Source organism: Aristolochia californica, unplaced genomic scaffold (genome assembly GCF_029961685.1).
Source record: "Aristolochia californica isolate CCGP_79_NKW_82.1479 unplaced genomic scaffold, dmAriCali1.0.hap1 SCAF_4, whole genome shotgun sequence".
Classification (NCBI taxonomy): domain Eukaryota; kingdom Viridiplantae; phylum Streptophyta; class Magnoliopsida; order Piperales; family Aristolochiaceae; genus Aristolochia; species Aristolochia californica.
The window spans coordinates 39,781,001-39,799,986 of NW_027182103.1; the positions used below are offsets into that span (position 1 = coordinate 39,781,001).

At 37.2% G+C, this 18,986-nt stretch overlaps 2 protein-coding genes and 1 non-coding gene across 3 annotated transcripts; all 3 read left to right on the forward strand.

Moving 5' to 3' along the window:
- The first annotated feature begins 963 nt into the window (after positions 1–963).
- Positions 964–11,519, forward strand: LOC137962761 (protease Do-like 10, mitochondrial). Its single transcript, XM_068809813.1, has 8 exons — positions 964–1,441; positions 3,206–3,451; positions 3,546–3,741; positions 9,516–9,775; positions 9,871–9,998; positions 10,668–10,871; positions 11,029–11,079; positions 11,173–11,519. The coding sequence occupies exons 1-8, from the start codon at positions 1,084–1,086 to the stop codon at positions 11,416–11,418; spliced, it is 1,689 nt and encodes a 562-aa protein (XP_068665914.1). The 5' UTR covers positions 964–1,083; the 3' UTR covers positions 11,419–11,519.
- Positions 11,520–12,640: 1,121 nt separating this feature from the next.
- Positions 12,641–18,508, forward strand: LOC137962383 (la-related protein 6B-like). The gene is made up of 10 exons (XM_068809213.1): positions 12,641–13,120; positions 15,393–15,474; positions 16,561–16,655; positions 16,758–16,829; positions 16,925–17,004; positions 17,093–17,189; positions 17,484–17,531; positions 17,642–17,710; positions 17,829–17,963; positions 18,054–18,508. The coding sequence occupies exons 1-10, from the start codon at positions 12,731–12,733 to the stop codon at positions 18,300–18,302; spliced, it is 1,317 nt and encodes a 438-aa protein (XP_068665314.1). The 5' UTR covers positions 12,641–12,730; the 3' UTR covers positions 18,303–18,508.
- Positions 18,509–18,872: 364 nt separating this feature from the next.
- On the forward strand, positions 18,873–18,946 carry TRNAI-AAU (transfer RNA isoleucine (anticodon AAU)). The gene has a single exon. It is a non-coding gene; the product is annotated as a tRNA-Ile (tRNA).
- Positions 18,947–18,986: the final 40 nt, after the last annotated feature.

An 18,986-nucleotide genomic window follows, 5' to 3' on the forward strand; every position in this document is an offset into this window, starting at 1 on the left:
ATTTGTTTAATTATTTTATTAATTATTCGCAAGTTAAAATCTATATTAGTTTATTAATAAAAAAGTTAAGTACACTTATCTTATAAGAGTTAGTAGACTAATTTTATATAATAAAATATCATTTTTATATAAATTAATGATAATATTATATTTAATTACTAGTTTAAGAGTGAGAATTTAAACACTGTAAAAATTATAATTTTATTAACTATTTTGAGATTATAAAAGTAAGTATTTGTTTAATTATTTTATTTTTATTTATTTAATTACTTCAATAATCTTAATTCATATTTTAATTATTTATTAATTTCTCGCAAGTTAAAATCTATCTTTTTATTAATAAAAAAGTTAAGTAAAAGTTATAAAAGTTAAATTTATTGTAACGTGTAATTAATAAAAATTCTCTCTGCACTTTTTATTTCACACACTAACACAAAAAAGTAATTCACTTTCATTTTCTATGCAGTAACCTCCCTTAAGTAGTTTAAATCATTACAATAAAAATTCTTTTGACCCTTCATGCACCATCGGATTGCGAACGTCTATAGATTCTCACAAGGGGGACTACATCATTGCAGATTAGGAGGTGCGACAAAGGGACATACCACATTACAAAGAGTACTTGTGTCTACGGAAGAGTGAAGCCACTTGGCAGTTGCATAGCAATACAACAAGAACATCTACGTTATTGTTGTTGCATGGGTATGATAATAATCAAAATTAAAATAATAATCAAAATTAAAATAATAATCAATTAAAATATTTTTGAATTGGATCTTCCAATTGCTTTATTTCTTCTTGTACCAGGAGAATGACTATAGCATACAAATCGTCCTTACTAAACTAAGCTACACTAAAAGTGATTTTTCACTCGGTGTAATAGCGTGACACGCTTGCTAATATCGCTTACACCGGTTTAAGGTCACAGCATGTCTATTGCATGCCCGTCTCGCGGCACTCTAACACGTCTATTAGGTCGACTTTCGTAAACCTCTTCGCGGGTTTGGAACCTTTGCTGAGCAGGGGACTGGGGGAGACAAACCTTTGCACCAACGCGTCTCTACCTGTCCGCCTTCCCTCACCATGCTCTGTACCTTCAGAAGTTTTAGCAAGCTCTCTACTTTCCGCCCCTTCCTATCAGCTTCCCTTTCAGCTGGTCACCTTACTCCATTCCATTCGCTTTGTCTATCTTCCCGTTTTTCTGTTTCTCTCGACTCCATTTCTTTAGTCAACTGGACCCCCCCTCGTACAAGCTACAGGCTCTTCCATTCTATTTCTGGAGATGAAGAGGTCCTTCATCAAATTCCGTCTCGTCATGCTGACGCTTACGCTCCAATAGAGCTCGCTCTTGATTCGGTGGTCAAGATATTTACTGTGTCGAGTAGCCCCAATCACTTCCTTCCATGGCAGAACAAGTCTCAAAAGGAGACCATGGGATCAGGTAAGATAGGCCCCCCCCCTTTTTTTTTTTTTTCTGAACTTAATGTCAAGCATATAAGAGGGTCTCGTTTCTCTGTGGTTTTAATTTCGATTAGCGCTTAAAAACTGAACTTTATTGTTTAGTTTTGAGTTTAATGGCTAAGCCAGGAAGCCTTTCAGGTTTTTTAATTTTAATAAGCCACATTGCAAACTGCTTTTAGCTTGAAATAGAGGGGGTCATTTTGTGCATTTTAGTTGATTTGAAGGTGTGATGTATAAAATAGCATGTTTTTGGATGCATTTGGTTAATGTTTTCTATCGAACTTGATAATGCTGAAGCAAAACTAGGGAAGTAAAGGAAATTGTTGGATTTAGTTGAGTAACAACTTATGATTTATGTACAAGACCAAAGCTTGATATAAGGATCCACTAAGCCACTCTTTCTACTGGTCCTCTAGCAAGGCATGCTTGCAGAGGTTTTCCACAAATTTATTCCGGTGGACATGAAATAGAGAAATATTTGCTACCTTGCAACACATCTTCGTATAGTAATTATATTGTGTTTTGTGGAACCATAGAACTGAGCTGAGTGGAAGAAGATGGCAATAACATTGTCACAAAGTACTTTTGAAAACATGCCCTTTTGTTAAAATATGTATTGCATATGAGTCATTTCTATTCCAATGGTGGTGAGGGCTATGTTCTGGGTTGGCTCTTGAGGTCTGGTGGTCAGGAGCTGAAGCAGGAAGCAGATGGATGCATGCCTGTCTGTCTTCAATGACAGTAAGTATATCATTTTAATTTTATAGCTCCTACAGAAAACATTAAGGGGTTGTTTAACTGAAGAAAAGGATTTACCTGGAAGCATCTTATAATTTGTGGAAAATCCTTCTCATTTAAAAGAAAATAAGTTAACAACCCCTTTGAAGTAATATCCTGGTATGTATGGGTAGTAGTCTGATAGTTAATGGAGCAAATCATGAGCTTCCATCCCAGAAGAAACAGTGATCTGGTGTAGGTTCATCGTCCACATGAATAAAGGCATAAGTACATATATTTATATGTGAATACAGATACATGTTCATATAGCTATTTGTGTATTCAGAAATTGGTATTCATTCTTTTGTGCTATCCCAAAATCGCATTGTTGAGGTTTGAGATTGAGAATCTTGATTATTCTGAAAAAAAAAAAAGGAAATTTTGCTTGATGATAATGGAACACAAATGCATACCAAAGCATCTAATATATTGTTCTCAGAAAGGTTTCGCAATAATATAGCATATGGTGTCATATACTTTAGTTTATGTTTTTTTGAATGTCGAGTACACGTGCACACTCCCCCCTTATCCCCTGGTGAGACTTGAACCCAATATTTCATACTAGAAACCTCCCATGTGACCTTTGATCCAAAGGCCCAAGTCTACTTGCAGTTTATGTTGAAAAGTAACTGTTGGAAGGCCTCAATACAGAATCTGGTTGTTTATCCTCTCAATCCTAGACGATAGGCTTTTTTCCTACAATTTGCACAGGTTTTAAATTTGACACTGTACACTATTGTGGCATAAAATTGTGTAAAAGATGAGGAATGTTGTGACTTTCTTATGTATTCCAGTCATTGTCTGACTAAAAGAGTTCAACTTTCATGCAAAGATTTTGCAATAGAGGAATCTTGAATTTGGTAGGTATGTCAAGGACATCTGGTTTTCTTGTCATCTAATGGAACCAGGTCTATGGTGAAAATTTCATGCAGATAGCATTTGTCTAATTTTCAGTGAACACTTGTAGGATTTGTCATACCTGGTCAGAGGATCCTAACAAATGCTCATGTGGTAGCTGATCATACATTTGTTCTGGTGAGGAAACATGGTTCCCCTACCAAATATAGAGCAGAAGTTCAAGCTGTTGGACATGAATGTGATTTGGCCATTCTGACAGTTGAAAGTGAAGAATTCTGGGATGGCTTGCATTTCTTAGAGCTTGGTGACATTCCTCTTCTACAAGAATCAGTAGCTGTTGTTGGGTATCCTCAAGGTATCAAATCTACTCGCCGACAGTACTAAATTGAAAGAAGGATCTTTAGTTCATTTCTCAGTTATTGAAACATTGCCACGTGCTCTGGGTGCAGGTGGTGACAATATCTCTGTCACTAAAGGTGTTGTTTCTAGAGTTGAGCCAACACAGTATGTTCATGGTGCAACCCAGCTCATGGCTATACAAATTGATGCAGCTATTAATCCTGGGAACAGTGGTGGGCCGGCAATTATGGGTGACAAGGTTGCTGGAGTGGCTTTCCAGAATCTGTCAGGTGCAGAGAACATTGGGTAAGTTCTAAGAAGTTCTCTTACTGCCTGTTCAATATCCTTCTCTGTGTTGTTTCAACTTACTTCCCCATATCATTTAATGTTAAAAGATGCAACTTAGTGACTATGGAAACTAGAGCATCTGGTGATGGACAGATTTGTATTTTTTTCTAATGAATTGCATGCCATTTTTCAAGGAAAAAGTGTGCATAGTGTAAAGCAACAGTCAAGAGAATAAAAACCAAGAAAAGAAGATTTGTTAACTTGAGCTTATTAAAAGTAGTGAACATAGCATCACTTCAAAAAAAAATAAAAAATAAAATAGAGAACATAACTATTTTTTTTTCAGGAATAGCAAAGTTACAGCTAATATGGAGTCATTTGGTATTTTCTTCTTCCTAAATTTTGTATACTCAGTTAAGAAAATATATATGGTATAAGCTCCAGATGAAAGTCAAAGAACTAATTAGTTGTTAAACATGTTAAAATATCAACTCAGGGGTATTTTGGTCATTTCATATATTATGTTTTTATCTTATATGATGTCTGTTACGTAGGCAATGTCTTCATATGCCTATGGTTCAATTTTCATTCATTTTAGAGGTGTATTTTAGGAGATATGTAAGTTTATGTTTTGAGGGATATTTTTGTCTTTTATGTAAAATCACTTAAAATCTTGATTAAAAGAAAAAGGGGTGTCCTTTTTTAGGCACACACTCCAAGGCAGCAGATGCTGCTCTTCTTGTCTTATTTCTCTTCTTTTTCACCCAACTATCAGTTTTTTTTCATGGCATCAGAGCAAGGTTAAGAACTTTTTGGGCAGATTGATCTCATTTTTGTGGTTCTGCTCTCAATCTTCTGCAACCCTTTTGGAAGATCTTCACAGATTTCTGGACTGGTAGGGTAAAAACTGCTTTTATCCCCTTTTTCTGCCTGCCATAACCTCTCGGCTCTTGGCTACTACTACTAATTGAAAGATTATTGGGGTTTTGAGTCATTTAATGATCCCAATTTGAGAAATTTCTTCAATATTGCTTACGTCTCCCTCTACCTTACTTGCATCATCATCAATGTTGCATGTGTCACCCAAATTTCATGCAATTGAGTTGTTTATTCTTCAATGCCTGGTCTTGATTGCTGAAATTGATTGGGATTACTGCTGGATTGCCCTAATTGGTTCAATTGTGGGGCCTACTTGACTACACATGTTTTTGGGGAAAAATGTTCCCATTTGATTGGTTGACGCATTGTTGCCCTGAATTGTGGTAGATTGTGGTGTATAATGGCTGAATCCAGCATGCAAGTTGCTATCCAGAGGACCAATGAGGGCTTTGATGTGAAATTCTCTCGGCCTATTCAGATAACTACGATCCGATTGAATGGATCGAATTATGTCAATTGGTTACGGTTAGTTTTGATGTATTTGAGGGCTAGAAGGATGACCAAATATATAACAGATAATCCCCCCTATACCTAATACTGAGATTTGGGTGGTTGAAGACAATTTAGTGATGACCTGCTTGGTCAACAGTATGGAGTCATGATTTAATGACCAGATTTTGAGTTGTAATATTGCTAAGGCAGTGTAGACTACCTTAGCATCTATTTGTCTTAGGAAAGTAACTTGTCGAGAATCTATGAGTTGTATGTGAGATACTTTAACATGAAGAGTGGCAGTAGATCAGTGACAACTTACTTCACTAAGATGAGAGGGAAACTACTTGAAATCAACACATTCCATCAATTTACTATGAATGTTGACGATATTCGTAAGAAAGAAAATCAGATTAACATGACTCGATTTCTAGATGGTTTGGGCTCTAAGTATGATGTCATTTGAGTTCAGTTGTTGGCTAATGAGGATGTGACCACCCTAGAGCAAGCATATAATAGGGTTCTTCGGGCTGAAGTTTCATTAGTGAGTAAAAATAACTCAAGTGGAAGTCTCTCAGATGCAGTTGCTCTTAACCTCCAACCCTCTACTAGCAGATCTAATGGTCAGTTTCGTGGTGGTCATAATAGAGGTAGAGGTCGCTCCTTCTCTACCCATGATCGTGGTCGGAATGATAGGGGAAATCGGAAATGTGTTCACTATGGTAGGTGAAACCATATTTCTAGGGACATTTTATCACCTGTTAAGTTGTGTCAATCGTTTCCTTCATTACCTGTAGATATCTCATTTGATTGCGAGTCATGTCAGCTAGGAAAGCATCATCGGTCTAATTTCCCAGTTAGTTCTAGTTGTAGCACTAAATTGTTTGAGTTAATTCATTTTGATGTATGGGGTCTCTGTCGGATTCCTAGTCCATTTGGTTTTAAATATTTTGTGTCATTTATTGATGATTTTAGTCGAGTAACTTTGGTGTATCTTTTATGGCAGAAATCTAAACTCTTTGATGTATTCTTGAATTTTTTTTGTGAAATAAAAAATCAATTTGGTGCTTGTGTTCATGTGTTTCATATTGATAATGGGATGGAAATATATTAATCATAAGTTTTCAATTTTTTGTGCCTCCCATGGTATTACCCATTGGACATCTTGTCCTTATACTCTTCAATAAAATAGGGTAGTTGAACGTAAAAATAGATATTTACTTGAGGTTACTCGGACACTATTACTACACATAAAGTTCCTAAGTCGTTTTGGGGGGATGATGTTTTAACTTCTTGTTTTTGAATTAATTGCATGCCCTCCTTTGTTTTGAATAGTCATGTTCCTTTCCGAGTTTTAAAACTACATTGTAAACTATTTGATATGGTACCTCGTGTTTTTGGTTGTATTTGTTTTGTCCACATATTTGGAACTTGACTTGATAAGTTGTCACCTCGGTCAAGCAAATGTGTCTTTCTAGGGTATTATCGTCGTAAAAAGGTACAAATGCTATGGTCCCGTTCACTGAAAGACATATATGTCTACTGATGTGACCTTCTTTGAGCATACCCCGTATTTTGAGTCCTCTTGTGAGATTCTTGTTTCTTCTAAGTCTTCTTTAGATAGTTCAGTTCTAGTTGTTGTTCTAGATGTCCCAGCTCCATCAGGTTCCTCTCCACCTCTTCGAGTCTATACTTGCCATCCTCGTGTTGCTATAGTGCCTCCAACAGATAGGCTTATTGAGCTACCTTTTCATACCTCGCCGTCTTCCTCTTTGCCTACAAGTTCTATTCTATGAGATTTGGACTTGCCTATTAGTCTGCGGAAAGGTAAACGGTCTTGCACTATTCATCCTATATCTAAATATGTTTCTCTTTGTTAGGAATTAGACGCTCTAATTCCAAACTAATGAGAGTAATAATAATAAATGTGGAAGAAGAAAAAAAAAAGCAAGCACGAGAACAAACAAGATTTATACAAGTTTGCCTCAAGGTGAGACTACGTCTTGTCTTCCGCCGCTGCAGTAATCCACTATGAAGATGAAATAGTTTACAAGAGAAATCACACACACTTACAAGTTTTTTTTCTAACCTCTATTGGGCCACAACTAAAGATCCTTCTCCATAATGATAATACTCTAGGTGATAAAACCCTAACAACGACGCCCCTAAATATAAAGAGCAAATTAGGGCAATCGAATTATAAGTGTGCAATCCTCAAACTACCCTTAATGAAACAAGAATTAATATATCATGGATTAGGCTCCACAACTTAACACTCTTGACTTTTTGTCCCCTTTCTTTTAAATCCTTTTCTGTCCTTGTCTACTTCTACAATACCCCATTCAGTGCAGGATGTTTTGTGTTCTCCAGAGTAGAAACAAGCTATGGATGATGAAATGAGTGGTTTGCTGTCTCTGGGAATTTGGCGTTTATGTGATCCTCTGGTAGGAGCTACTATTGTGGGGTGTTTTTGGGCATATACTATAAAATATAATATCGATTGATTTATTGAATGACACAAGGCCCGATTGGTAGCAAAGGGTTATACACAGACCTTTGGTGTTGATGTGTTTAAGACATTCTCTCCTGTAGCCTTACTTTGATATGTATCTTAATCTCTTTAACGGTTAATAAAGGTTGGCATCTTTTTCAGCTTAATATGAAAAATGCTTTCTTGTATGGAGATTTGCATGAAGAAGTTTATATGGAGCAACCTCCTGGGTATGTTGCTCGGGGGGGGGGGGTTGTTTTGATAGTCTATGTAGATGATATTATACTCTCTGGTGATGATCTTGAAGGCATTACCGAAGTTAAACAATACTTGGCCACATATTTCCAGACGAAAGATTTAGATCCCCCTCAAGTACTTTTTTGGCATTGAAGTTACCCGCAACAAACAAGGTATTAAATATGTTGTAAGCGTATGGTTTGTTAGGTGCTAAACCTGTAGATACTCCCATAGAAGTCAACCATAACCTTCATGACACATAGGGTCCTGCTCTCAAGGACAAAACTCAATACCGACACTTGATAGGTAAATTGGTTTATGCTAGAGTTATCAGGCTAGATATTTCATTTGTTGTGGGAATTGTGAGCCAGTTCATGGAAAATCTACAGAAAGCACATTTAGAAGCTGCTCAACGGATTTTAAAGTATTTGAAGGGTGCACCTGGAAAAGATCTATTGCATACTTAGAATAGACAGATTGATGTACATGGATATTTTGATGTTGATTATGCTGGGTGTAAATGGATAGACGGTCTACATCAGGCTACTGTTGTTTTGTTTGAGGTAACCTGGTAAGTTGGAAAGTATAAAATTAATAGTTGTGGCTAGATCTAGTGCAGAAGCTAAATATCGAGCAATGGCTCACATGGTTAGTGAGCTTATGTGAATTAATCTGTTCTTCTTGAATTTGCTTTCCAGTTACCAGGTCCTATGGTCATGAAGTGTGATAACTCCATATGTGAAGTCTTCAGACCAGTTGGGGGATGTGTTTACCAAGACATTGGGAAGACATGAACATGTATCCTTCTGTGACAAGCTGGGGTTATTTGATATCTATTTTCCAGCTTGAGGGGGAGTGTTAAAATATCAACTCAAGGGTATTTTTGTTATTTCATATATTATGTTTTTATCTCATATAATGTTTGTTAGGTAGGCAATGTCTTCATATGCCTATGGTTCAATTTTCATTCATTTTAGAGGTGTATTTTAGGAGATATGTAAGCTTATGTGTTGGGGAGTATTTTTTGCCTTTTATGTAAAATACTTAAAACCCTGATTAAAAGAAAAGGGGCCATCCTTTTTGAAGGACACAATCCGAGGTAGCAGTTGCTGCTCTTCTCCAAGTTCTTCTCTTATTTCTCTTCTTTTTCATCCAAATATCAGATTTTTCAAAACAAATAGGCTGTGTCATTGAAAAACTTTCCTGGAACTGATGTAAAATGGTTCTAAATCATTTTCTATAAGTTTGTAATTATACATTTATTTATTTGTTTGTTTTATGAATTTTGGATCCTGTACCCAAGTGAGATTTGAGCCCAAGACCTCAAACTAGAAGCTCCCCATTGTAGTCACTGAACCAAAGACCACCCATGTTATAGAATATTTATTAATACAGAAACGGAGTATTTAAGAATGCCGCTGGAATGAAATGACATAGGACTATATATGCATCCTTTGCTTTTCTGAAGGTACTTGTCTTTTTATGCTTTTCCAGATTGTGAGTTTTGATATGTTAAACCTTTCAATTGGTGAGAGTATGAAAGGGCAAAACGAAATGTTTCATTGAAAACACAATGATAATAAATTTCCACAATTTTTTTGTTTTGAAAAGATAAATTACCTTTTCATTGAAAACACGATGATACTGAATTGCTACTTACCATTTGCTTAACTATCTGTTTTACTTTTTGCAGGTATATCATACCAGTCCCCATAATTAAACAATTTATTGGGGGTGTGGAGGAGAGTGGGAAATATGTTGGGTTTTGTTCACTGGGTCTATCCTGTCAACCCACTGAAAATGTGCAACTGAGAGAGCACTTCCGCATGCGGCCAGAGATGACAGGTGTCCTTGTAAGCAAAATTAATCCTCTGTCTGATGCCTATAGGGTCCTTAAGAAGGATGACATTATTTTAGCATTTGATGGGATGCCTCTAGCCAATGATGGAACTGGTAGATCTCTTTCTCTCTCTCTCTCTCTCTCTTATTTTCTATTTTCTATTTTTTGGGGTATAGTGTTGATTCATGCTCATGCATACTATCTGCAGTTCCTTTCAGGAATAGAGAACGAATTACATTTGATCATCTAGTTTCTATGAAAAAACCCAATGAATCAGCTCAAGTAACAATACTGAGGGATGGCGTGGAGCATGAAGTCAGCATAACCTTGCGACCAGTAAGACTTTTGTCATTCAACTTTGTTGTATCCTTATGTCTGGTTTATATCTGCTTCTCTGGACCTTGTTTGTTAGCTAACTGGAATGACAATGAAGGTTTTGTCATTTGGTTGAGACCAACATAGCGAGTAGTGATCGGTCCTTAAACTAGGCTTGAGTTGTTTACCGAAAGTTAACTGAAAGCTGTTTTTAAAATTTTCTTTCCCTCTACTCGAGATGGGTGAATTAATTGATAGTTTTACCCAGAAACAGCCAATGGATTGTTTGAAGGTTTAGAAAATAAAATGGTGGTTGACTTTGGACTTTCCATGTGCTTCTTGATAGTAACTGATAATTTGTACTTTTCAAGTTAATTGAGGATTCAAAACTGAAATTGGAAAAACATTCGTCCCTCTCATCCTTTCTGTATTTTTTGATATAATTGATTTTGTACCGTTCAGAACAAAAAATGATTGGCAGTCCATCAAAACTTGAGATGCTTCCGTTTTTGTTTTCTTTTCCTTTCCGCCTTTATAAGATTACAAATGAAACATTTATTCCTGTTCAGTAGGTCTGCACTGTTTTCCTCCTCTCTTCTTCCTCTGGAACAGCTCTTGAGTTTTTGTTTGTTTGAAGCTACTTCTTATCAACTTCTTATTAGATCACTTTTTCTTTGCCAAATTCTGCAGTTACAAGCTTTGGTTCCAGTTCACCAGTTTGATAAACTCCCTAGCTACTACATTTTTGCTGGTCTTGTTTTTGTCCCGTTAACCCAACCTTACCTCCATGAGTATGGAGAGGACTGGTACAACACTTCGCCGCGTCGGTTGTGTGAGCGTGCACTACGCGAACTTCCCAAAAAGCCTACGCAGCAACTAGTTATCCTCTCTCAGGTAGTCTTATTCCCTTTATCTAATTCCTGATATGTACACTTATTTCTATTTGAACTAGCGTTTCTCCTTCAGATGCTACTATTTTTTCACAGAAATGGGTTCATTAGTAAATAGCATGAGCTTGTTCCCACAACTGATAAGATTTTTCTTGCTTCAGGTGCTCATGGATGATGTTAATGCAGGGTACGAACGCCTTTCTGAACTACAGGTACTAAATCTCTCAAGTTGTTGCTGTATATATATATTTGTTTTGGCTTTGTGATTGCTCCAAGTGTTGAAGATTGATGATTTTGGTTACCAGGTGAAGAAAGTGAACGGTGTGGAAGTAGAGAATTTGAAACATTTACGGCGGCTAATGGAGGATTGCAGCGAGGAGAGCCTGAGAATCGATTTGGATGACGAGAGAGTGATAGGATTGAACTATAAAACAGCCAAAATTGCCACTTCTCGAATTCTAATGCGCCACAGGATACCATCACCCATGTCTGCAGACCTCATAGAGGAGCAGGAAGCAGAAACAGAAACCGAATTAGCTTACTCAAATTGATTCTATTGGGTAAATGCATTCTAAAGTTATTGTAATGTGTTTTTGTTAAGTTTTGGTTGATTATTAATTTATCTGGCCTTAATATCCATTATAAATTTGGTCAATCAAAAAAATTTCTATTAGCCATTTTTCTTATATGTTTCTATTAACATAATCAATAAGATAATATCCCTTCTTTATGTAAGTAATATAGTCACTCCAAATAATATTGGCTTTCTCCTGCCCCATCATAATCATAATACAGGGAGAGAGAGAGTGAGAGAGAGAGAGTCATCTACCCTTATCCTTTTCACTATAGGACAAGTCTATTTGGGAAATGACTAGGAGGGCATATATCTCCTTCCCTCTCTTGCAAAAACAAAATTGATGTTAGGTTTTTTCGCTATGGATCGAATCACCCGGAGATCTCTTCTACTTTCCAAATTAGTTGACGAAGAAGGGAAGGATCTAGCAGTCTTAGAACATCCAATGATGTAGGAACGTGAGCTTTTGAAGGAACTCCAACCTTAGGTCTCCTTAGAGAGAGTACCCGATCTCGTCTATGCTAATTGATCAATGGTTGTTTTCTCTCATTCACTTGACACCCTAAATAAATGAGGGAAAATGTCAAAGGTTCCATAATTATAATTATACCTTTATTAAATTTTAAATTACAATTAAACCCCTAAAGTATTGAAATATAAGTTTACTCAATCTATTCTCTTCTCCGGTTTGCCACTCTTGATGCTATGGAGTCCATAACAGGGAGGTAGGGGTAGATGTGCCCTCTTAACATAGAGTTTTAAGGTTTTTTAACATTATTAATCTAAACTACCAAAGTTTTTGTGATTGAACTCAACATCCAACCACCTTACTGGGTTTAGGGTTTAGGGTTTAGGGTTTAGGGTTTAGGTTAAGTATGATTTGGTAACATATCATGAATAAGTTTATGTTAAAGAGCTATATGGAAGGATACGTTTAAGCTTTAATAGATTAGATTAACCCTGATAAATTACCATTTCAAGTAATACTAGTAATTGCTGACCCAAATCCTTAAAGGTCAAAAAATGAAAAGATCACACTGTGGCATGTCTACTCGACCGCAGTAGAGACCAGGTTGGGAAAGCAAGGCGTGGCATCGTTGTAATTCCCACCAAAACGAGCGGCTTCGTGGAGTCGCTTCCACTTCGTAGTTCGTAGTTCCATTCAGAGGTTAAACCTATAAATTAGTCCTCTCGCCCTCTCCAACTGAGAAATTCTCTCCGCCCTTTTCTCTGCCCTAACGGGCCCCAAGAGTTAAAAACCCTCTCGTTTCACTCAAAACCTTCTAGAAATGGCTCAGGAATCTATCCATGAAATTCTTGAAACTTCCGTTGAATCAGAGGATCGTGCTTCGGGCGATCGCCTCCCCGCTGATGCCACGCTCGGTCGGAACGTCTCTTTTAGCCGTTTGAATGCCCGGGCGCCCGAATTTATACCCCGGACCGTGAATCGGCCAGACCAGTCTACGCCCAGGGTGGTGATTGCTCAGTCACCTGCCCCCGTGCACGTGTTTGCATCGCCCAATTCCCATTTTCAAGTTGTGTCGCCGCAGAATCCCGGATCCTTTCAGTATTACGTTGGGTACGCCGACCAAGACGGGGTTCCGGTTGTGTCAGATCAAGAGAGTGCGCCTGCGAGGGATGGGCTATCGGAGGAAGTTCTTCACAAGGTTGTGAATCAGGTGAGTTAGTTTCGGTACTGTTTCTCTACTGTCCTCTTTTCTTCATTTTATCGGTTTGAATTCTTTCCTTTTGTTCAAATTTGGACATTAGAGCGAGTATCCATGGTTCGTGGAGATCACTGAAGTCTCACTTTCAAAAGAGTCTTGAAGTGTTGGGTATGTGCGCTCGTGGTCATCCGAAGAGAGCTTGAGAGCAATAAACTCTCTGCCCGACATTTTGTTCAAAGAAACTAACCATCTGTGGATTCTTTGGCCTTGAGAGCATTGCAGTGTAGATGACGATGGGAAAATTATATCTGTTTTGACTAACTTTAATGACTGGAGGAAAGGTTAAGCCGTATAAAATCTTTGATTTGACCAAGCATATCCTTGCGCTGCAGTTGGCTTTCTTCAAGAAAGTCTCTGAATCTGTTTGTTTGCTCCATCGACGCCTTCGTTATTACCTCTTTACATATGTCAATATGCCGTCAACGATTGTCTTCTGTGCACCTGCTGCTGTTGGATTCAGCCATTTACCATAGTTTTCTCCATGTCATATTTCTGAGCTAGTGAATAGAATTTGGCATTCCAGGATCTTGGACGGAGAATATGCACTCATTTTTTGTGTTTAAGCAGTTGTTCATTAGAATACATTCCATAAAGAGGCAATTATTTTTCTAGAGTGAATTAACTTGTTGATGCTCTTTAATCTTCGTTTTTTTTAAATAGCTTGTACATCTTCATTCAAAAAAAAAAAAACTTGTTGATGCACTTATCTAAAAATTCTCTATGTTGAGATTAATACTACATTATAGATGGGGGAGGTTGGCTGTATTTATGTTTCCCAGGTATGTTGGCCCTACATATGTGTGTTTTCCTGTTGTTTGTTCCTACTTATTTGTGCTTCTTTTTTTTAAGTGTGAAGAAAGGGCTACTTTTCAACAAAGATTTGCATCTATGGTCTGAGATAAGCATCCATTGCTCTTCCTCATTTCCAAAATTCCTGAAAATTGAAAATCCTCCAAGCATCTGCCACCAGAAACATAAAAAATGATACAAAGTGGAGACTATGGTTTAAGAAACTGAGTTGGACACAAAACTGTGGTGGTATCGCCAGCAATTGCCATGAACAAAATGCAAATTAAGTTGAGGCATAGGTGTATTTCTGGGTTTTGTTAGGCTCCAAGACAGGAATCATACAATTAGTGGATGCTTCTTAACATGAGGTCTTGGGTCTGGGGTATCTTTTGTGTGCAACCCCCTCCCTCCCCACCCCCACCCCCCCCCCCCCCCCCCCCGAAAAAAAGAAAAGAAAAAGACAATAACGACAGAGTTAGTGGTTGCTTTTGGATCTAAGAGAATTTTTTTTTCAATTCTTGCAATTTTCTTGTCCTCACTAGCTTTTCCTGGGTAAGTCATTGAGCTCCAAATTTCAAAAGCTATTTTCTTACTTTTAACAGCTAGACATGGATCAGTCTTGAAATTATTACTTACATGGTGTGTGGTATTGATATGTGGCTTCAATGATTATTAAAAAATGAATAAAGCATTTTTCCTCAAATGTCGGCTTTTAGTTTCACAAGTTCCAAAAAGGGCATAGGTTTGTGCTACTTGTGGAAGAGGGTAAATTAGGATCCCATGCCAGTTACCTTAGTGGCATTAATGGCTCATTTAAAGCACCAAGTAGTAGGTTGGCTAGTTTTCTAAAAGCAACATATATTTTATTTACGGGTGAAATTTCTTGTATAATTGTACAAAGTATTTTGAATGAGGTGATGATATTTCATTGTTTCAAATTGAAGATCCTTAGTGGAGGTTTATAATGCCATTTCATGTTCCTTCTGATACCTATTTGTAACTCTATTGGCACAACCTTAAGGGTGCCTGTAATTGATTAAGACACTTGATAGCTTAGACCCTTGTGCATTTTATTTTGCGACTTGAACTCCTTTGGAGTAAAAAACACCCACAAACAAATAGGTAAGGTAAAAATTAGTTTTGTCTAATGGCATCATCTTCTTTATCTTCTTATTTTAATTTATTGGAGAAGTAAGAAAGATCTATTAACAAGAAATTAGATTTTTTGCATGGTAGTGGAAGGATATACAGTTGCAGTGTCCTCATTAATCATACAATAATTATGTTCTTATCTTTAGGAGGCGCATTTTGTTTACTGAAGTCTGTATCACAGAATTCTGTGCATGGTTATCTGTTAGTCTCTTTCTTTTAATTTGTAGCTATTGTTTAATTAAGTGGTTGCCTTCATGAAATTGACATGATATTAATGGTATAGGTGGAATACTATTTCAGTGATGTAAACCTTGCTACAACTGATCATCTCATGAGGTTCATCAATAAAGATCCTGAGGGCTTTGGTAAGATATTCTGTTTGATGCTCAGTTATTCTGAAGTGAGCTTTGGCGCTTTTTCTTTTTACTTGTGTTAGAAATGTTTGTGGAATCAAGCACTAAAATATGGAGGTAATTCAGATAGTGGGCTTTGTTTATGTATGTCTTTTGAACGTTAGGAACAGTGTTGTACCTTGTGGGATGCACAAAATGAGGTTTAGTGAAGGGTGCTTCAATGACTTTCTTTCGAAAGACCAAGGTTTTGTTAGGAATGACGTTTAAGACATAAAAATATAGTCAAATGACTGCGATATTCAATGGTACGTCTTAGTGGAATTACTTAGATATCATGTAATGGTATATATCAGGTATCACATGTTAATTGTGGAATAGATCCAAACATAAAAAAAAAAGAATTAGGCTGTGCAAGTAACTATCGGATTTTTTGTATTTTCTGTGGATGTGGTATCAACTAATAGAAGCTGATCCGATTTTGGTTTGTGTGGATATGGTACTTAGTCTGAGTAAGATTGATTGCTTAGATTGTTCGTTACCTCAAAAATATATTGGTGTCTTCTGTTCTCCAGGACCCAAGTTGTGTAGCTACAGATTGGCTTGTTTGTTACAATATTAAGTATTTTATTTGATTGAAGCATATTTGATGTAAGCATCTATTAATTATTAATATCTAAGTCTCAGGTTTGTAGCCTGCATATGAATTCTCAGGTTTGTTATTTAGGTGTGATAGTTGTGTGTGTGTGTGAAGAAGCATGTACATATTCTCTATGGCCTTTCTTTATGTTGTCCGAGTTTTGCGCTGGGCTCTCTGTCTAGTTCTCAATATAATTTTTCAGAAGAAAAAAAATGCTTAGGGGTATGAGTGTTCATTCTTCCTATCTAAAAAAGAAAAACCAATCATCAATTATAGGTAACAGTAAATTGTAAATGTCATATTTTGAGGCTCAAATGAAACTAAATGTGATACTTGTGAAAAAAACCACCACTGGCTGGAAATTTGGCTCTGAGATTTCTATTACTGAAGGCAACAGAGGCAGCACTAGTATATCAATAATGATCAAATTGACTGAGGACCTATTCTTGTTTGTGAAACAGTGCCAATATCTGTAGTTGCAGCATTTAAGAAGATTAAAGCCCTAGTCAGTAGTCATTCACTTCTTGCTGATGCTCTCCGGTCATCATCAAAGCTTGTAAGTTTGTACTTCCAATCCTGCCCCTGGAGTAGCTGAATGTTCTGATGGAGGCCTTGATTTTTTCTGCCCTCTCTAAAATCTGTTTCTTGGTGGGTGTAGGTTGTCAGTGAAGATGGGAAGAAAGTTAGACGTCAGCATCCATTCTCTATTGCAGATGTGGAAGAGTTGCAGGTTTTGTTCATTCTGTGTTTCTATTTGTCCTCTACTGCTTGTATCTCGATTTGCTGATGTACTAAAGTTGTCTGCTTGTTTTCTTCTTGTTTTAGTCTCGAATTATTGTTGCTGAAAATCTACCTGACGACCATTCCCACCAAAAGCTCATGAAGATTTTCTCCTCTGTTGGCAGGTAGCAAACTCTATTCTGTTTTGCACTATTTTAATAAGCAAGTATTCCACGTAGAAGTGCAAATCTATTAATGAGGCATTTTTTGCAGTGTGAAATCAATCCGCACCTGTCCTGCACAGCCATCTAATGGTGCAGCTTCTGCAGCATCCAGATCAGGAAAAATGGAAATGTTTTTCAGTCATAAGGTTTTTTCCTATTCTTCATTTGATTGTGCAGTTTTGTGTAAAAATCAAGAAATCAATTGATTCTATGGTGAAGTAATCTACATCTCATGGTTAAGTTAATGACTTCTTTAGACAAGAAAATAGGAAGAATAGAGTGTGAATTTAGACAATGGCCTCAGAATGTCATTTTGATTATTTTTATGTATATTTTCATGACTATATAAAATGCAAGGTCTGTTCAAGAACCAGTGTCGCTCATTTGCACTTATTACAGAATTTATGATCATCTGGTTAATAAGATTTTTTCCCTTGTAGTTACATGCTTTTGTGGAATATGAGACTGTTGAATTGGCTGAGAAATCAGTAAGTCTTCTTCAGACATTGGAGTCTGTACCTATACATGATGTCTGAATTCTGGATTCATAAGTTCTTAAGACTATGGATATTAAGTGTGTTTTCCTGCTGTTGAGCAGGTTGCAGAGCTAAATAATGAGAAGAACTGGAGAAGTGGTCTCAGAGTTCGATTATTAAGTAAATGCATGGTAAGATCTTAAGCAAGGACTGCCCTAGATATGCACCCAGCTGGAAAATTGTGGTTCTGTCTTTCCCTTTTGTCTATTTTAAGCTTAGAAAAATGCAATACTTTTTCTGTAATTCCAGGTAAAATCTGCCCGAGGAAGAAGGGGACATGATGGTGACTGGAATTGTGAGGAGGAGGATGTTTGTACATCTGAGCAGCAAAATGAGAAGCATTCTGAGGATCTTCTACCATCTGAATTGTGGCCGGACCATGTGGTAAATCTTGGTGGATATGAAAGCCTTAATCCTCGTTGAGAATCTGAGCTTATATTAATGAAGACTGAATCTACGTTGTTTTTTTGGCAGGGTGAGGAGAGTGCACATGATAAAGAGGTTGGAGGCAGGAGAGGAAGAGGCCGTGGGCGAGGAAAGGGCCGTGGGCGTGGTCAGTACCATAATGGCCGAGGTGGACACACGGTAGGAACTCCACCCTCGAGTAACTTGTTTCAAAACGACCAGCCTACTGCAAGCAAGCAGCCACCGGGGCCTCGCATGCCGGATGGTACACGTGGGTTTGCCCTAGGACGGGGAAAGCCGCTTAGTGCGAGTACATAAAACATAGTATTATTCTATCTGGATATAAATCTAGCCTGGTACTGTTGGTTTTGTCATGTCCATGGCCTTGGGCAAGTGTAGTTGTGAGATTAGTCTACAGCTTGGGTTTTATGGATGGGTGGTCTGTTTTTATTTTATTTTATTTATTATAGAATTCTGAACCTTTCAAGTCTTTTAAAAGGGGCAGGGAGGACGCATTTCGCGTAGATTTGGCGTTTGTTCTATTTTTTGTTCTTTTATTTACTGTAAAGGAAATGGAAAAAAGTTTAGAAAAACACGACTGAACAGTAACCAATATTATTTGGAGTGTATTTCTTTTCCCGCCTCATCGTCAGTTTTTCCTTCCTAAACTAGCACATGTTTACTAGATTTCGGAACCAAAAGCAGTAGGCAAACTCGGCAGGGAATCGGGGAATTCCATTTGGATGTTAACCTCTTTTTAGTCTAAATTCTAAAGAGACTCGCGAGTTTTCAGAGAATGAACTGAATATTTTCAACATTTATTAAAAGCAAAAGAGCAATGATTATAATACAAACTTAATACAGTTACATTTTCATACATAACAATCTGGCCTATTAGCTCAGTTGGTTAGAGCGTCGTGCTAATAACGCGAAGGTCGCAGGTTCGAGACCTGCATGGGCCAAATAATTTTTTTCCCTTACCCATCCATCTTAAATTTTCGT

What these genes read in the sequence shown, in the direction of transcription:
- LOC137962383 (XM_068809213.1), top strand. Translation starts at nt 12,731, where the DNA reads ATGGCTCAGGAATCTATCCATGAAATTCTTGAAACTTCCGTTGAATCA. An exon ending in AAATGTTTTTCAGTCATAAG is followed by an intron (nt 17,190 to 17,483) that starts GTTTTTTCCTAT and finishes TTTCCCTTGTAG; the next exon opens with TTACATGCTTTTGTGGAATA. An exon ending in GATTATTAAGTAAATGCATG is followed by an intron (nt 17,711 to 17,828) that starts GTAAGATCTTAA and finishes CTGTAATTCCAG; the next exon opens with GTAAAATCTGCCCGAGGAAG.
- LOC137962761 (XM_068809813.1), top strand. Translation starts at nt 1,084, where the DNA reads ATGCTCTGTACCTTCAGAAGTTTTAGCAAGCTCTCTACTTTCCGCCCC. An exon ending in TCAGCATAACCTTGCGACCA is followed by an intron (nt 9,999 to 10,667) that starts GTAAGACTTTTG and finishes CAAATTCTGCAG; the next exon opens with TTACAAGCTTTGGTTCCAGT. An exon ending in AACGCCTTTCTGAACTACAG is followed by an intron (nt 11,080 to 11,172) that starts GTACTAAATCTC and finishes TTTGGTTACCAG; the next exon opens with GTGAAGAAAGTGAACGGTGT.